This window comes from Erigeron canadensis, chromosome 2 (genome assembly GCF_010389155.1).
Source record: "Erigeron canadensis isolate Cc75 chromosome 2, C_canadensis_v1, whole genome shotgun sequence".
NCBI lineage: Eukaryota > Viridiplantae > Streptophyta > Magnoliopsida > Asterales > Asteraceae > Erigeron > Erigeron canadensis.
The window spans coordinates 27,780,153-27,795,265 of record NC_057762.1 but is presented as its reverse complement, the minus strand read 5'-3'; the positions used below and the strand labels follow the sequence as shown (position 1 = coordinate 27,795,265).

The window sequence follows — 15,113 nt, the reverse complement described above, 5'->3', positions numbered from 1 at the left end:
GTCAATGGAGGTTTGGTTAAGCGATTAGTGAGTTAAGTTGCTGTGAGTGAGATGCTTAACTAGAAAATTGGTCCATTGTCATGTCTAAAACCCAAGATTATGTGGCCCAAATGTACAGCAAACACTAGTTTGAGAAAGCCCGGGTTCATTAACTGATGAATCACCCACCCCAAAATTTATTTTTTTCTGAGGAAGTGGTTGTTTATTAATCCATCAGATCATATATGCTTTTTTGTGTAATTAGTTAATTGATACCTAATTGTAAGTTTGATGAAATTTAGCTAATTAGCGTTTGTTTCAGACTTTTGACTTTTTACTTGTGAGACCAAGCTATATTCGTATTAGTATTGATTAAATTGAGGCTTTCAATTCGATTGAATTTAAGCGGATTTTTTGGGATTGATTAGTTGTAAGGGTTCTGCTGCTATAAAAAAAAGTAGCCATGTACATATTTCATTTTATATTATGTCAAAATGAATTAATGCCAGCCCATTTCAGAAATAGAGTATGCAAATGATATGCAAAGTCAAAGTCAACACCAAGTTAAGGCACAAACGAAGTCAACACCAAACTGATTCTCATGTTTATACACATTCTTCAAAATTAAAATGTTGTTGAATGATACATGTAAGTCACTACAAAATTTCAATATATAATAGACCACATTACCTTCTGTCATATTTCCATCTTCATTTGTAATTTTAATTCTGATCAAGTATATTTGTATATATACTATCATCTTAACAGCAGCAGCAGCAGCAGTATGAGAATTCACATAAGAAACTAACCCGATTCATTAAGCTCAAGTCGAGTCATCATGGCCTCACCCCGCGAAATATTTGATGTTTCGGGACCATTGCACCTGCTAACTTCTTTTGACTGGTATATTATGTTAAGTTGTTTATGAATTGTTACTTGAAAATTCTGCTTTGATGTATCCATAAATGATTTGACTATGCATTGCAGGCGAAATACATTCCATCGAAGATCCCTTGCTGCAAGCCTAGTGCAAGGTGTTTATATTTTGGAACGAGATCGCCAACGAGGAATAAGCACTGGGCACGAAAACCATGCCCATGCTTCGCAATGGTGGGAACGGTTTCATTTTCAGTTGAACCATGTTCTAGTAGACGAGAGCGATTTGTCTTTCTTTGGAGCTATTTATGAGCTCAAATATGCACATCCTGTTTTCTTTCAGTCTAGACCATTCCCTCCACGATATGTCATAGCTTTTCGTGGAACAATCACGAGATCTCTCACGAAATCTGAAGATATGAGACTAAACATGAAATGTATCTTTGATAAACTTGAAGATAGCCCTCGATTTCGTACTGCTTTCGAAGCTGTTTCAAGCACGGTCGCGAATGTAGGCCCGACTAGTGTGTGGTTAGCTGGACACTCTTTAGGTTCACAATTCTTTGTTTCTTGCTATTTTCTTTCTTATTTTGAAAGGCAAAAACTCAAGTACATATTTTAATGCGACTCATTAGGTGCATCAATAGCAATGCTGGCTGGGAGAAACATGGCAAAGTCTCGATTTCAGCTCGAGACCTATCTATTCAATCCACCTTTCTTTTCAGTTCCAATCGAGAAGCTAATAAAAAACGAAAAAGTGAAACATGGTGTTCGTATCGTTGGAAGTCTTGTGACAGCAGGAATAGCAACAGCAATGAAACTTGACCGAAAGGATCCTGAAGAGGATCCATTTAATGTGTTATCTGAATGGACGCCTTACGTGTTTGTGAATCCATCAGACCCGATCTGTGCTGAGTACATTGGGTATTTCCAGCACAGAGAAAAGATGGAAGGGATAGGAGTTGGGAAAATAGGAAGGATTGCTACTAGGCATTCGATAGGAAGTCTAGTTTCCGGTGCAATGGGGAGGGACTCGGAACCCCTGCATCTTCTACCGAATGCTTATATAACGGTGAACCTTAGTCCGTCAGAGGATTTCAAGAAAGCTCATGGAATTCATCAATGGTGGCAACCACATTTTCAATGGCAATCGAAACTATACAAATTCGTATAAGATCTCAACTTAACTGCTTAGTTCTTTGCAGGGTGCAAGACAATAGTCCAAGTTTTCCCATAATGTAACAGGCTTATGAATTATGATGTTTGTAAAACTTGAATAACATGCAAAAGATTAGTTGAAGAACTTGTGTTATCTCCTTTGCATCTATAAAATCTCATATTTGTTATTTGGTTTAGTATTTGATTTCAATTTGTTTGGAAGAGTCTCTCTACTCTCGGGTGATATATGACAGTCTACATCTCACCTTCCATTACCTTTTCTTTTTTTTTTGAAAGGTGAATTTCGCGTGTCGCGATTCGATAGTGAGAGGTCTAGCATACGTTGTTTTAACCGGATCCGCGCTAGAGAGCTCCCTTAAAGTAGAAATGCCTATTTTAAATACCCGATGGGGGAAAACCTCCTACTAATCCGCCCGAAGGCACAACGATTAATAGGAGTAAACCCTGTCCCTTCAGACTTGAACCTGGGTAAACCCAAGCCAAACCCTCATAAAAGGACTTCCTTATGTCCACCCCAAAGCTTGAACACAAAACCTCATGTATAGGGGATAATATTTCAACCATTGAGCTAATGCTACTTAGCCTTTGACCCAATCTGTTTTGGCGTGTCCCTAAAAGTTTTGCTCATTTTGACTGCCCATTTTATTACCTCTATCATCGTCACCTCGTATGGATACATACGAGTATCATCATGCAAGTAAAATTAGCAATTTTGATAAGGGTGTAATTATTCTACTATTGTTACTAATAAAACAATAATCTATATGATAAACTTTGAATTTTTATATTAAAAAGTTTTTTTAAAAATATGTTTATCAAAATTGTTTATTGTGACATGCTTAGTAAAATTTGAATATTACAAAATCATAATATGCCCATGAAAGTTGTAGAGTGTAACATAATTAGCGATATTCGAATATTAAAAAATCATAAAAGGTGTCACCAATTTATTTGTTTTATTGTTACACATGATGTATTAAATATAAATAATATTTTATTTTTAAATGAAACATATTATAAACATTTTAATTAGAATATGACAATGTTAAGGCGTTTCCTAAAAAATGATATTTTAGCATGCTTTGTTCTTATATGTATCATGACAATTACTAAAAAAAACTTTTAAAAAGGATAATAATACAATTATTTTTAATACAAGACACATATATTACTCGTAATATAGACATATTTTTGTAGGGGTTGGGTATCGTAAAACAAAAATTAAAGTAAAACAAATAAGACAAGATCTTGACCCTTAGATCATGGTTAAATTGATGCACGAAGATTCACGAAGCAATTGATGCACAGTAATTTTCATGATGCACGGTGACTTTCATTGAAGAGAAACCTATTATTCTATGTATTTTACTTTAAAACTTGTTTTATTTTACCTAAAACCTACTTTTGTATAATACTAACAAAAGGCAAAATTGTATGTTTGATTTTTGTTTACAAAAGGCAAATAACCAACAAGGAATTAGCCTAGGGGTAAGGAAAACACTTTGTGACCTTAAGGTCCCAGGTTCGATCCCCGCTGGACGCAAAAAATAATTTCCTTAAGGTACCCGTTAGATTAATTTAGAAAAATCGGGACTTGTGATTGGTCAATTGAGGTTAAGTTAGTTGTCTTTTAGCATATATAAAGATAAAGATATCACCCATAACCCAAACCAATTAAATTTATATGGGTTTGATTAACCGAATAACGAACCCGAAACCAAATAACCCAAACTCTTTCGGGTTAGGTCGGGTTATTTGGGTATGGTTTTTTCAACACCCCTAATTTGATCAGATATCTACCAAACCCAAAACAGGTTTGGGATATTCTTAAAACGACATGTGACGTAATCCTTAATCGACACATGTCATTTTAGTTTATTTATTTTATTAAATTAGTTTTTTTTAATTGTATATAGATTCAATTTCATTATTAGACTTAGAATTAAACACTACACTTGGCTTATATAGATACAAAAGACATTAAAATCTTATCTGATTGATCGTTTTCTCATTACTAAAATTGTTTCCTTTTTTTTCTCAATTCTGTAACTCCTATTACTTATAAATTATAATAAGTTAGTAACATGAAAGACTCTAAAATTTTGAATTTACGATCCGAAATCACAAGGATATTTATCTTCATCCACTACGCTTACAAGTTTCGATTTTGATGTGATTGTAAAAACTAAGGTAAATCCAAGTGATATTGCTACAAGAAGTTTTAGACTTCTACAACAAATCCTGCATAATACAGTTGTACACTGCGTAATAATTTTTGTACTTTTATTGTAGATGACCAATATTTGTTGTATAAATATCACTTCCCAAATCAAAAACTCAACTAAACATATTTTATATTTATCATTACTGTTTTTTATAACCTGAGTTGAAAAAAAAAAAAAAACAAGACGCTCCCTACATAACGTCAACCATAACACCATTCCTCGGTTATGGTCCCAGAACTTCAGCCATAACATGAGCGGAGGAGAATAGGAGATGGTCTACCACTCGAACTCAAAAACAAACTGAAAAGTGAATAGTAATAGTAGCTGGAAGGTGACTATCACATATAAAAAAGACTGTTTTTATGGTTTTTTGAAACTATAAGGTCTTTGGAGCTGACTATTACCAAAGCAGCTGTTTTTCCAAACACAGTTTAAGCCCAAAACAAACCGCAGCAAACACACCAAGGAAACATACAAAACTGAAGGACCTTGCAAAATTTGATCTTTGTTGAACCTTTGTCATGAAAATGTTAAATTGACTTCAAACTTTGACCGTTGAACATAAAAGAATTACCAAGTCAACGCAATCACAAAATTCACAAAGATATATCCTCAGGCTTAAAAATTCACATGAATTGCACCATGCTCGTCTTACAGGCCTTCCATTGTCATAGCAGATGGACTGCATAACATAATGAGTTTCTCTACGATCTGTAAGCTAGTATCTTCACAATGCACCAGCATTCGCCACATAATGTATATATTATGGCATTTCCCTTGGCCATATTCAACATTTTCTCCTGTGGAACAGATACAAAAGCAAGGTCAGCTACTCAGCTTTGCATCAAATTTGTTGCACTATCACAATGCAAATATTTGGATGTTACATTTACGGGGTGTGTTGTACAGGGTATACAACACAAGCATATGAAACAGGTTAGGTGATGGGTTTCTGCTGTTAAAAAAAAGGTTAGGTAATGGGTCCAATACGGCAAGGGGTGGATGCTGGATTGAACAAAACAATAAATAACTTATGTGTTAATTATTAATTAGCACACTATTAGTTTGATAATTATCTAAACAAAAAAGATTTAGTAGGTTGTCTGCACTAGAAAAGACTCCCGAGTGACCTTCACATTTCAACTCATGCCCTGTTTCCTTTTAGCTATATATTTTTATTTGACCAGTTTGTGATTAAAAAAAACACTACTCAACTCGATCCATTCAAAAGCAAATTGCTAGAAATTTACATGTCTCTGGAATGAATTAATTCAGCGTAAAAGAAATTTTGACCATTTCAGAAAATAACTATGAAGAGTTGAACACATTCAGGGTCCTGGGTATGTAGCATACATCATCATCATCATCAAAACAGTAGAGTTCCCGTGTCTCAAAATCCTTTAACACGGGAAAATCCAATAGAGCTATATTACTTACAGATTGGTGTACGAGACAGATCCATAAATTGTGCAAGATTTACTGGTAGGGACACAAACCAAGCATTGGTTCCATATCGGCCAAGTGACATTGAAGAAACCTGTACACTGATTCAGTTGTTGTGGCAGCTATCCTGATGACAACACCGACTCCCTGCAGGTTTATACAAAGTAAATATGATCTAATCCACATAAACTTTTAAACAGAGCAATACATCAGTAGCGAAGGGCATGAAATATGTAATCAGCAGGCTTTTGGCCTAGAGCTATGAAGGTGGGCTCGAATCCCTTGGCTTGAAACTTGTAGTCTCTAAGCTATAGCCTTTACTAAGGTAACCAAGAACTTTGTGAAGACAATATTTTTTCTTGAGACAACCAAGGCTGTTCCACAATGATGCAAGTATTCATAAAGCACAATTAAGGAGAAAGGAGAAGAGTCTATTTCATTTTCAATGCCAACTCAATAACCTAATCATACATTTGATGACTATCTAAATCATCTAACTCGAGGGGCAGAGTTGTTTATCAGGTTAGAGGTAAAAAATTTGACAACGTTTACCTTGAAGTGCTTATTAAACCTCACACCCAACACGCCTAGTTACAAAGGAGAGAGATCAGCAATGATAAGGTAACAATGCTGTCTGGCTTCGCCTGAGTGACTAAGCGACCCGACTCCCGAAATGCTCACCTTTGACTATATTGGTCTCATCAACCAAGAGGATATGGGATTAAAGTCCCACTTGGGTCAAAGGGTGTGTGAGTAACTGAGTATTTACTGAACAGAAAAAATTATGTGAGTAGCATGCATTAACAAGATTTAGTAAAATATAATCATTGGTGTGTCAGGATTGATATGCAAACTGCCAAACTCAGGATCCCTTTAATTGTCTAAAGTGGTTTCTTAAGATCTTCATTTGGTAGATTCCGAGTTGTGGTTGAAGAACTCTGGGAGTCTGGGTTATGCGATGTAAGGTTGATTATTCATTCAGTCATTCCTCTATAGACATTGATATACTGTGCCTACTTAATCATTAATCATCTATGTTCTTGACAAAGTAATAACTCAAAAAACATCTTATTAGCATCCACCAGCTATATCATCAACTAAATTATTTTATAATCTAACTAGAAAAATGAACCCTTCATTATAGCCTTAATTCAGGTTTTAATAAACTTTTTTTATGCTTAAATTGTATCATTCATACTTGAATACTGTATAGGGTAGAAACAAATATTATACACTGTGTTATATAAAATAGCAGTTTCACAAGAAGACCTGTTTTATTCCAACCAGACATAAGAATGGAATGTATAAATCCATTCCATCTCTTTGTCATTTCATTCCAGCCAATAAAGACAATCATAATATGATCATTCAACTACCATGTCTGGCAATCCATTGCATCAAAACAAATAAGTCCTAAATCGTTAAATAAAAAAAGTTAGGATAGCTGTATGCAGTAACTAAACACAGGCTTTTAACCAGTTTGACGGTTTGACCACTTCTCCTTTTGATGAGGGCTTATTGATCGAAAATATATAGAACATTTCTCAAAGTTTTATTGTATGTAGTCAACAAAAAACTTTTATGGAGACATATCAAAGATTATCTCCAACTATATTGATTAACTATCTATGGCAGGCTTAAAAAAAGATAAAGAAAGGCATAATTAGCTTTATTTCGGAGCTATGTAAATCCAAGTTAAAGATATGGGTTTTGCCGGCAAGTTAAAGCTAATTATCCACGGTGAGGCTGGAAATACTGTTGCCAGGATAAAAGTGAAGTGGGTTAATATAGATTGTCATTTGAATTTTCAAGGTATCATTCTATGTGAAATGGAAATGTCATTTAGGAACTCTTTGTGATAACTGAAAGATAAAGAAAAGTAGTGTTGCCGGAAGAAAAAGGTGTCTTCGGAAATTTGATACTGGCTTGAAAATGATGTTGAAAAAGATGGTGACATGGCAGCTTATGTGTCATTTATTTGATTCTTAATAACTTTTTAAAAAAATGAAGGTGACCGGTTACCTGCTGTTCAGGTAAACCAGTACAAACGAAACTTATTTCTTTCATAGTTTATCTAATACACAAGAGCTTTTTTTGTTGGCTACAATCTACATACTATAGGATTTTAGAGAAAAAACTTGATACCAATTGATTGTTTAACCAATGATGGATCTCAAGCAACACCTATTTCATTTGACGTTCAAGGGCAGGGGCCGACCGGTTCGACCGACTTTAATTTCCAGAAGATCAAAAAGTGTTTTTCAAAAAAATTCAAAACAAAGGTGACTGGTTACCTGCTGATTTGGATCGTTTTGAGATAACAAAAAACCAAAAACGACCCATTCCTTAGTAACTGGGTCAAAATGTCCATATCTAAGAAAAGGGATCAGTACCTTTGGACCAAAAGAGTTGCAAGAAGCGATAAGGGATGGCTTTGCATAGCCACCACCTTTAGATGCGTTATTGCGTCCCCCGGCAGACGGAGCATGTAATTGCCCTGACATCATCTTCTTAACATCTGCTTGGACTTGGTTTTGTATGTGCTTCAACTTAGGCCTGCATAAGATTAATACAGAACTTGATTTATAAAACTTCATATCAGTACTGGGAATGCAAATTAACACAAGCATAGTTTCCCAAAACTTATAGGGTTCAATGCCTAGAATCCCACCCTAGCAGAATAACCATTGCAATTACTTGGTAATCCTGCATACGTTCAGTGATTGTTGTAACATTTCCGTTCTCAAGAAGCACCTGAAATTGCCATAAACCATTATGGATAATAACATTGGAAAATTCAGGACTCGCCAATACTTAATGGCAAGGTTAACGTAAACAAGATTTGTACCGTGAAATTTGGAAAAAAGGAGGGGGGAGTTCAATGGATTAAACAGGTCGAAACTAATGTGTATTCAAATGCTTATAATGGCCTATCTTATAATAGTTATTGTTATTATTACATTATCGTTCACTTCCTAATAATATTAAATGCATTACTTATTTACTAAATTCAAGAATTGTGAAAATGGTGTTGGCGAGCCAACCAACCGACCTGCTTTAACCTGTTTATTCACCTAACTTGTTCATTCTGCCAACTGCAGTAAATTTATTTATTTGGACCCTGTAAGTTGTGTTTTGTATCACCTTTTACCATAGGTGTGCATGGTTCGGCCATGACCCAAAACATACTTTGTAAGTGGTTTCCTTAACCAATCCGCTTCGATTAAATATTGTCCGTAATTAGTTTTTGGTTACGGTCATAGGTGAATTCGGTTAACCATGAAAAACTATCATGTGAGCTATATAGTCAAACTCAACAATTAAAAATTATACATAGCTACAACCATTGCAATTTGAAATAACATAATCAGTTTTATCATGCTTATCTAAAGGCTAAAACACTGCCTAAAATTGACCATTGAGGGTTGGAAACAAGTTACGACAAAATAGTAAAAGGTTTTAACAAATACCCTTCCATAAGTGACTTTAAAAGAAAGATAATGAAGAGAAAAGATACCGTGTCAAGAAACAAAGGTTTATTTTCCAAAAATATATGATTGGTGCTTCGATATAGAGTGAAATCCCATTTTTCTCCACTTTCATGGCGCCCACTGGTGATCCAATCAACAAGAAGCAAACTCGAGCCGGACATGATGTTGAACACTTGCTTTTGAGAGTACCTTGCGGTAGAAAAACATGTCACCGGATCTGGAATGACAACCAAAAGGGCATCACTCCCTATTCTTGCCTATTACATTGGAAATATTAGACATTTTAACAAGTTTTCAAATAAGAGAAAAAGTCAAAGCAGATATCTTACTTTAGTTAAACCGTAAAACTTTAATTTATATTTTCTGGGTTCCATTTCAATTCTTCTCACATTTATGACAACGACCATCACTATATTTCTTCCCATTGCATAACATTTTGTAAGATTATTAGACCATCTCCCCAAATTTGGTGTTTTGGTGTAAAAAATCAATCTCCAACCAAGATACCAAATTTGGTGGAATTTTTAGTGTAACACTACATTTTTGGACATTTTACACCGCATTTCAGTACCTTCTATTTCTATTATATTACTCAATATATTTTTTTTTCATTTTATAACAGAGCTATCTGTTTTAATTTATATAATTCCTAATGTAAAATTTTTAAAATAATACTTATTTTATACAAACATTGAAGAGAAACCAAATTGGGGTACTCTGTGTAAGTGTGTATACATTGGGGCAAAAACCATATTTAGTGTCTAAAGATATCCATTTTACACCAAATTTGATGCACGAATTGGTGAATGGTGAGTACATTGGAGATGCCCTTACAAGATTTTGGTGTCACCATCACATATCAAATCCTTCAACATAGTTTAAACGTGACACATAAGAGCCCATCAATCCAATAAATACTGGTTTTACACTTACCATGTAGCAATGATAGATAAAATAATATAAAATTTGAACACATGATCACAATAACGCACTCTGTCTCATTAAACTAGAATGTTTGGCATGCCAAGTGGTTTAATATAACTTCACTTATAATAATTTCGAAAAATTTCTAGATGAAAATTAATAGCATCAATCATATGTAAGGAGGGTGCTGCTTCAAAAGAGGACTTTAATATATAACTTCGCCAAAAAGACGTGCTGAAACTCAATTAGAGGTAATGAGTTTATTTATGCATACATTCAAAGCACATATAGAGAACTTGTAAGATTATCGAAGCACATATTAGAACCTTTTGGGATATCTTACCTCCATCATTTGCTGAGAGCACTTCAGGGCCACTGATTTGTAAACCTATACAACCATGCAAAACTTGTCACACATCCAAAGAGAGCGTATGAAGCATCGAATCAAAATACTTAGCAAGGGCATTGCAACATAATAGATCATAATTACATATGTGTATGTGTGTGTGCGCGCGCGCGTGAAGAAGAAAATGAAGCAGTACCTTAGTAGATGCCTGAGTTGTCAAAACAGCAGTGCAACCATCTTCAATTGTTATATCAAACAAAATACAGTCACCCTACAATCACAAACACATAATAACAATAATTAAGAAACGAAACACATGCATAAAAATGTATTAAACTTGTCACGTTTTGCTATTGCATAAGTATACAACTCTCAAAACGTGTATTATATGTATCAAACTTCCGATTTCTAGGATGGTATGTAGGCAAAGCTCATAAAATTGTGAACCGCCAAAGTATCATCAGTGTTGATGACGAGGCAACTTGTATGGCCGCCACGTTTGAAGAAAAAAAAAAGTCGTAATCTGTTAAATAGGTAGTTGGATCCGTACAATACATAAAACAGAGGTTTTAAGAGTTGAATACATATATCATTATCAATATACAATAACAAAAGGGGATAACTTTAAAACATATTTCAGAAAAATCCATGATATGGAAAACATAAATATATAAAAATACAACAAAAGAGTATTAATTAAAATCAGAAAGTTACGGAAACAATGCCACCGCCGTAAGTAAGGGTGTAGATCCATACAGAATCAACATCGGAACGCCCTGCCTGATACACACCAGCAACACCATATACAGATATTAGTTATATATAAAATTTGTACATACAAACCAATCAAGTGGTTGGAGCCTTTGCCTTTGGAGACAGAGACAGAGGTCAAGGCTACTGGAGGTCATTGTTTAACTTTGGTAGAACTTAGAAGCAGTCTCTATTTTAGGTAGGGGTAAGATTGTCCACATCTCAACATCCCACTACACCGTCAAAGACGGTATTGGGACCATGGAAGATGGCATTGACGGTTACTTTTTTGTGTATGTATGTATGAGCATTGAGCAATATATATTCATAAATCTATGTATGTATATATATAAGCATTGAACAATATAAATCTATGTATATCAAATTTAAGTTAATAAAGTTTTTTTTTTTTTTTTACCTTAGAGGGAAGGATGAACTTGAGAGGGTAATTGGAGAAGCATCTTGTTACAGTTGATTTTCCACCTACTTTTTCCACTACCAACTTCCCTCCTCCTCCTCCACTTTCCATCTTCACCCCCTTTACTTTAGTTGCAATCTCCCATCATTCAATTGATTTCAATTCAATGCCAAAAACATCACAATTGATATTTCCAATAATAATGTTCAAAGACAACTGGATTTTGATCCAAATCAGTTACTTATTAATTTCACTGAAAATATATAGAGTTTTGACTTTTCTTTACAATTTCGATGATATGCAACAACTGCAAAAACAGTTCCCTTCTGGTCGAATTTTACATCATAGGTCATAGGTCCCTGTACTGTTTTCTTATAAAACTTTCTACCCGATCTACAAGAATGCTCACTATAATTATTTTTTTTCTTATATCAAGTGTAAAAGTTTGTTTTTAGTGGAAAAAGATTCTCCTAAAAATTATACTCTTTCCGTCCTATATTAAATGTCCAATTTTGACTTGTCAAGTCTTCTACTTGTAATTTTGACCATAAATTTTTTTTTTTGCGTTATATAATAGTTTACAAAAGTTATATCAATGAAAAGTACACTGAAAACTCAATCCATTCATATATTTTATATAAAGTGTTATATAATATAGACCAATATATTCACGGTCAAAATTTTAAGCAAAAAACTTGACATGTCAAAATTAGACATTTAATATGGGACGAAAGGAGTACTAAAACTCTATACCATTAAATATTTTTTTAGGTTTTTTTCAGAGAATTTACCTTTTCTTTTTTTTTTAGGTTTGTTATCCGTTGTTATTATTTGGGTAATTAGCTTCATTCGATTTAGTTTAGGTGTATTTTATACCAACGATCATTGATCATTTTTTTCCATTTAATTATTTAGTGCAATATATGCTATAAACATTATACTTGTTAAACTTAACATGACTTAACCGCCACTATTTACATGCTCAATGTTACATCAAGTTTCACAATTCTTCACTTTGAGGTTATAAATTGTTCAATTATAGAGGATGAATTGAAGCTTGTTACATACTTGCATTGATAAGGTTTGCGAGTCCCTTAGTCATGAATGACTGTCATTTTGTACCTTACTTTCGGTTTAGTGTTTGTTACTGATTTTACAACTTTTGATCAGCTTCATTTGTTTAAGCAAAGACCAACAGATGTAACAAGAGTGAGTATAAACACATATATCCAGCCAGAAGATTAAAGAATCAAGAGTGCTTAATAAATCTTTATCGTGTTTTTCTTGCCCAAATTAATCAAGAGTGCCCCACCTTGGAGATGGTTGAAACATATACAAGCATATTCCTATCTTAATCATATCAAAGTGAAATGGAAACAAAGTAACAAACATGTTTCTATGTTATTCATTACATACCAATTTATTCATTAGTTTTTATTTTTCTTGAATTTTTAGTTGATCTTGAGTGATTCAATGAAGGTCTTCCCTTCTAAAATGTCAGTTCTTGTGAGAAAATTCAAGAAATCCTGAAAGCTACTTTCCTTGTACTTTTTCGGATATTCATCGGTAATAAGTTCTTCAGCAGGTGCCATTTTCTCATCCATTCCCATACTATGTAAACTTGCAATAGAAACCCGAGTCTTATCATTGTTGAGGGTAACCCTATGAATTGTGCTCTTGTATAATCCATTGCTTAGTACTTCCATATGGTCACCCACCAGGACTTGTAGAGCCCCGTGTAGCTCAGGGACTAGTCGCCAAGTTCCAGCTGAACCATCCATAATTTCAAGACCACACGAGCTGTGATGCAAAATGGTGATGCAACTATGGTCCGAATGAGGTGCTAATCGTAAAGCTAGATGTGGTTCTGGACACTTTGGGTAGCAATTAACAGCCATCACTTGCATACCATCTTCCATCTTGTTTTCAAGATATTTTGGGCCAATTCCAAGACTTTCGGTTATGGCACTCATAAGTTCGATGGCCAACTGTCTTGCTTTCGTGACATAATCCCCCATTTTATCTCTACATGATATTTGAAGTTATCAAACATAGTTACAAGAGAATGGAATAAGAAGACATATACTATGCGGTATTTAAGCAGCAAGATTGGATCAAGTGGTTAACACCTTTGCCTCTGAAGAGAGAGGTCATGGGTTCTCTCCTCATCCCTTGCAAGGCCGAAGGTCTTTTTCAATCTTTAGATAATACCTGGAGCAGCCTCTCTGCACCGTCTTGGTAGGGGAAAGACTGTCTACATCTTAACCTCCCCCATACACCGTCGAGGTATTGGGATCCAAAACCCGTGGAAGACGGCATTGGGTGTTACTTACTTACTTAGTATACTATGCGGTATTTATTTAAGGGAAAAACCAATATGTTGTTAGCAAATTCCCCTAACATAAATTTGATCGAGTGTTAAAAAAAATTCAAAAAACAACGGTGGCTCAATGCTGCTCGCAGCATAACAGTCAAGCCCTCAATTTAATACTACTAAAGTGAGCATCAAGTAAATAACTTTGTTATGAGTGAAATGAGGAATGTTAGAAACCGAAAAGTAATTAGATTTGAATTCAAATTAAATAATGACAATATAGATATGATTAGTTAAAAGAATGTTACCGGTAATCAGAAGGGTTATCGGGCCATTGTTGGATACAATCATTCAAAGGATGAGCATAATGTTTAAGAAAAATTCTCCAAGGCTGAGCTTTTTCAGCCCCGTCCTTTACACTTGTCCCATAACGAACTGGCTTGTGAACATCATTAGACATGAACCTTGTCTTCTCTGTTGTTGGCAGGTTGAAGAACCCAAATGCAGTTCCTAATGCATCGTCGAGCACTTTCTGTGATATCCCATGATTGATTATCTTACCACAAACAAAGAAATTGATTAAAGACCATACTAGTATTTCGACAATGGTACATAAAAATGACTTAAATGCTGACCTGGAAGAACCCACTTTCGCGACAAACATTTCCAATGTTCTTGACAATGGATGGTCGTTGATCAGGATCATTGAGTCCATCTAAGTCAATGACGACCAGAGATGCCATATTTCTTGTAATCATCATCATCATCGTTTTCCATGTTCAAACGAAACCAAGCAGTGAGTTTAAGTCTAAAAGAACCACACTCCTATTTAGGGTTGTCTATGGGTTCGGGTTGGCGGATTGAAAATCTTTGACCCTAACCCAACCCACTAAAAATTTCAGGTCAGAAATTTCAACCCTGAGCCATGACCTATCAACCCAAACCGAATCCACCAACCTGAAAAAAAATCGGGTTGGCGGGTTGACGGGTCGAGTTTCAGGTTGGCAGGTCAAATGGGTTGGGTGGTATGGCGACTTGACTAGTTGATTTCAGGTCATATAGGTTGTCTGTTGGTGGGAAGATTTCAAGTCAAATGGGTCATGGGTTGGCGGGTCAGATGGGTTGACAGGTCGACCTATTAAAAAAATTATATAAATTCAAATCATTT

At 34.8% G+C, this 15,113-nt stretch overlaps 3 protein-coding genes across 4 annotated transcripts; 1 reads left to right on the top strand and 2 right to left on the bottom strand.

Moving 5' to 3' along the window:
• Positions 1-766: 766 nt before the first annotated feature.
• Positions 767-2,167, top strand: LOC122590028 (GDSL esterase/lipase At4g10955-like). The gene is made up of 3 exons (XM_043762365.1): positions 767-882; positions 967-1,406; positions 1,491-2,167. Exons 1-3 carry the CDS (start codon positions 818-820, stop codon positions 2,027-2,029), a joined length of 1,044 nt encoding a protein of 347 aa, XP_043618300.1. The 5' UTR covers positions 767-817; the 3' UTR covers positions 2,030-2,167.
• A 2,581-nt stretch (positions 2,168-4,748) lies between these two features.
• LOC122590190 (urease accessory protein D) lies at positions 4,749-12,041 on the bottom strand. Of its 2 annotated transcripts, XM_043762522.1 has the most exons (9): positions 11,632-12,034; positions 11,178-11,243; positions 10,660-10,734; positions 10,461-10,505; positions 9,220-9,450; positions 8,374-8,456; positions 8,096-8,258; positions 5,697-5,849; positions 4,749-5,059 (listed from the first exon to the last, which is right to left on the bottom strand). In XM_043762522.1, the coding sequence occupies exons 1-8, from the start codon at positions 11,740-11,742 to the stop codon at positions 5,736-5,738; spliced, it is 888 nt and encodes a 295-aa protein (XP_043618457.1). In that variant the 5' UTR covers positions 11,743-12,034; the 3' UTR covers positions 4,749-5,059; positions 5,697-5,735. The 2 variants fall into 2 exon arrangements, with proteins under 2 accessions (XP_043618457.1, XP_043618458.1); XM_043762523.1 differs by lacking the exons at positions 4,749-5,059; positions 5,697-5,849 and having other exon boundaries at positions 8,165-8,258; positions 8,400-8,456; positions 11,632-12,041.
• A 942-nt stretch (positions 12,042-12,983) lies between these two features.
• On the bottom strand, positions 12,984-14,420 carry LOC122586324 (flavanone 3-dioxygenase 3-like). The gene is made up of 2 exons (XM_043758322.1): positions 14,254-14,420; positions 12,984-13,656 (listed from the first exon to the last, which is right to left on the bottom strand). The coding sequence occupies exons 1-2, from the start codon at positions 14,403-14,405 to the stop codon at positions 13,083-13,085; spliced, it is 726 nt and encodes a 241-aa protein (XP_043614257.1). The 5' UTR covers positions 14,406-14,420; the 3' UTR covers positions 12,984-13,082.
• Positions 14,421-15,113: the final 693 nt, after the last annotated feature.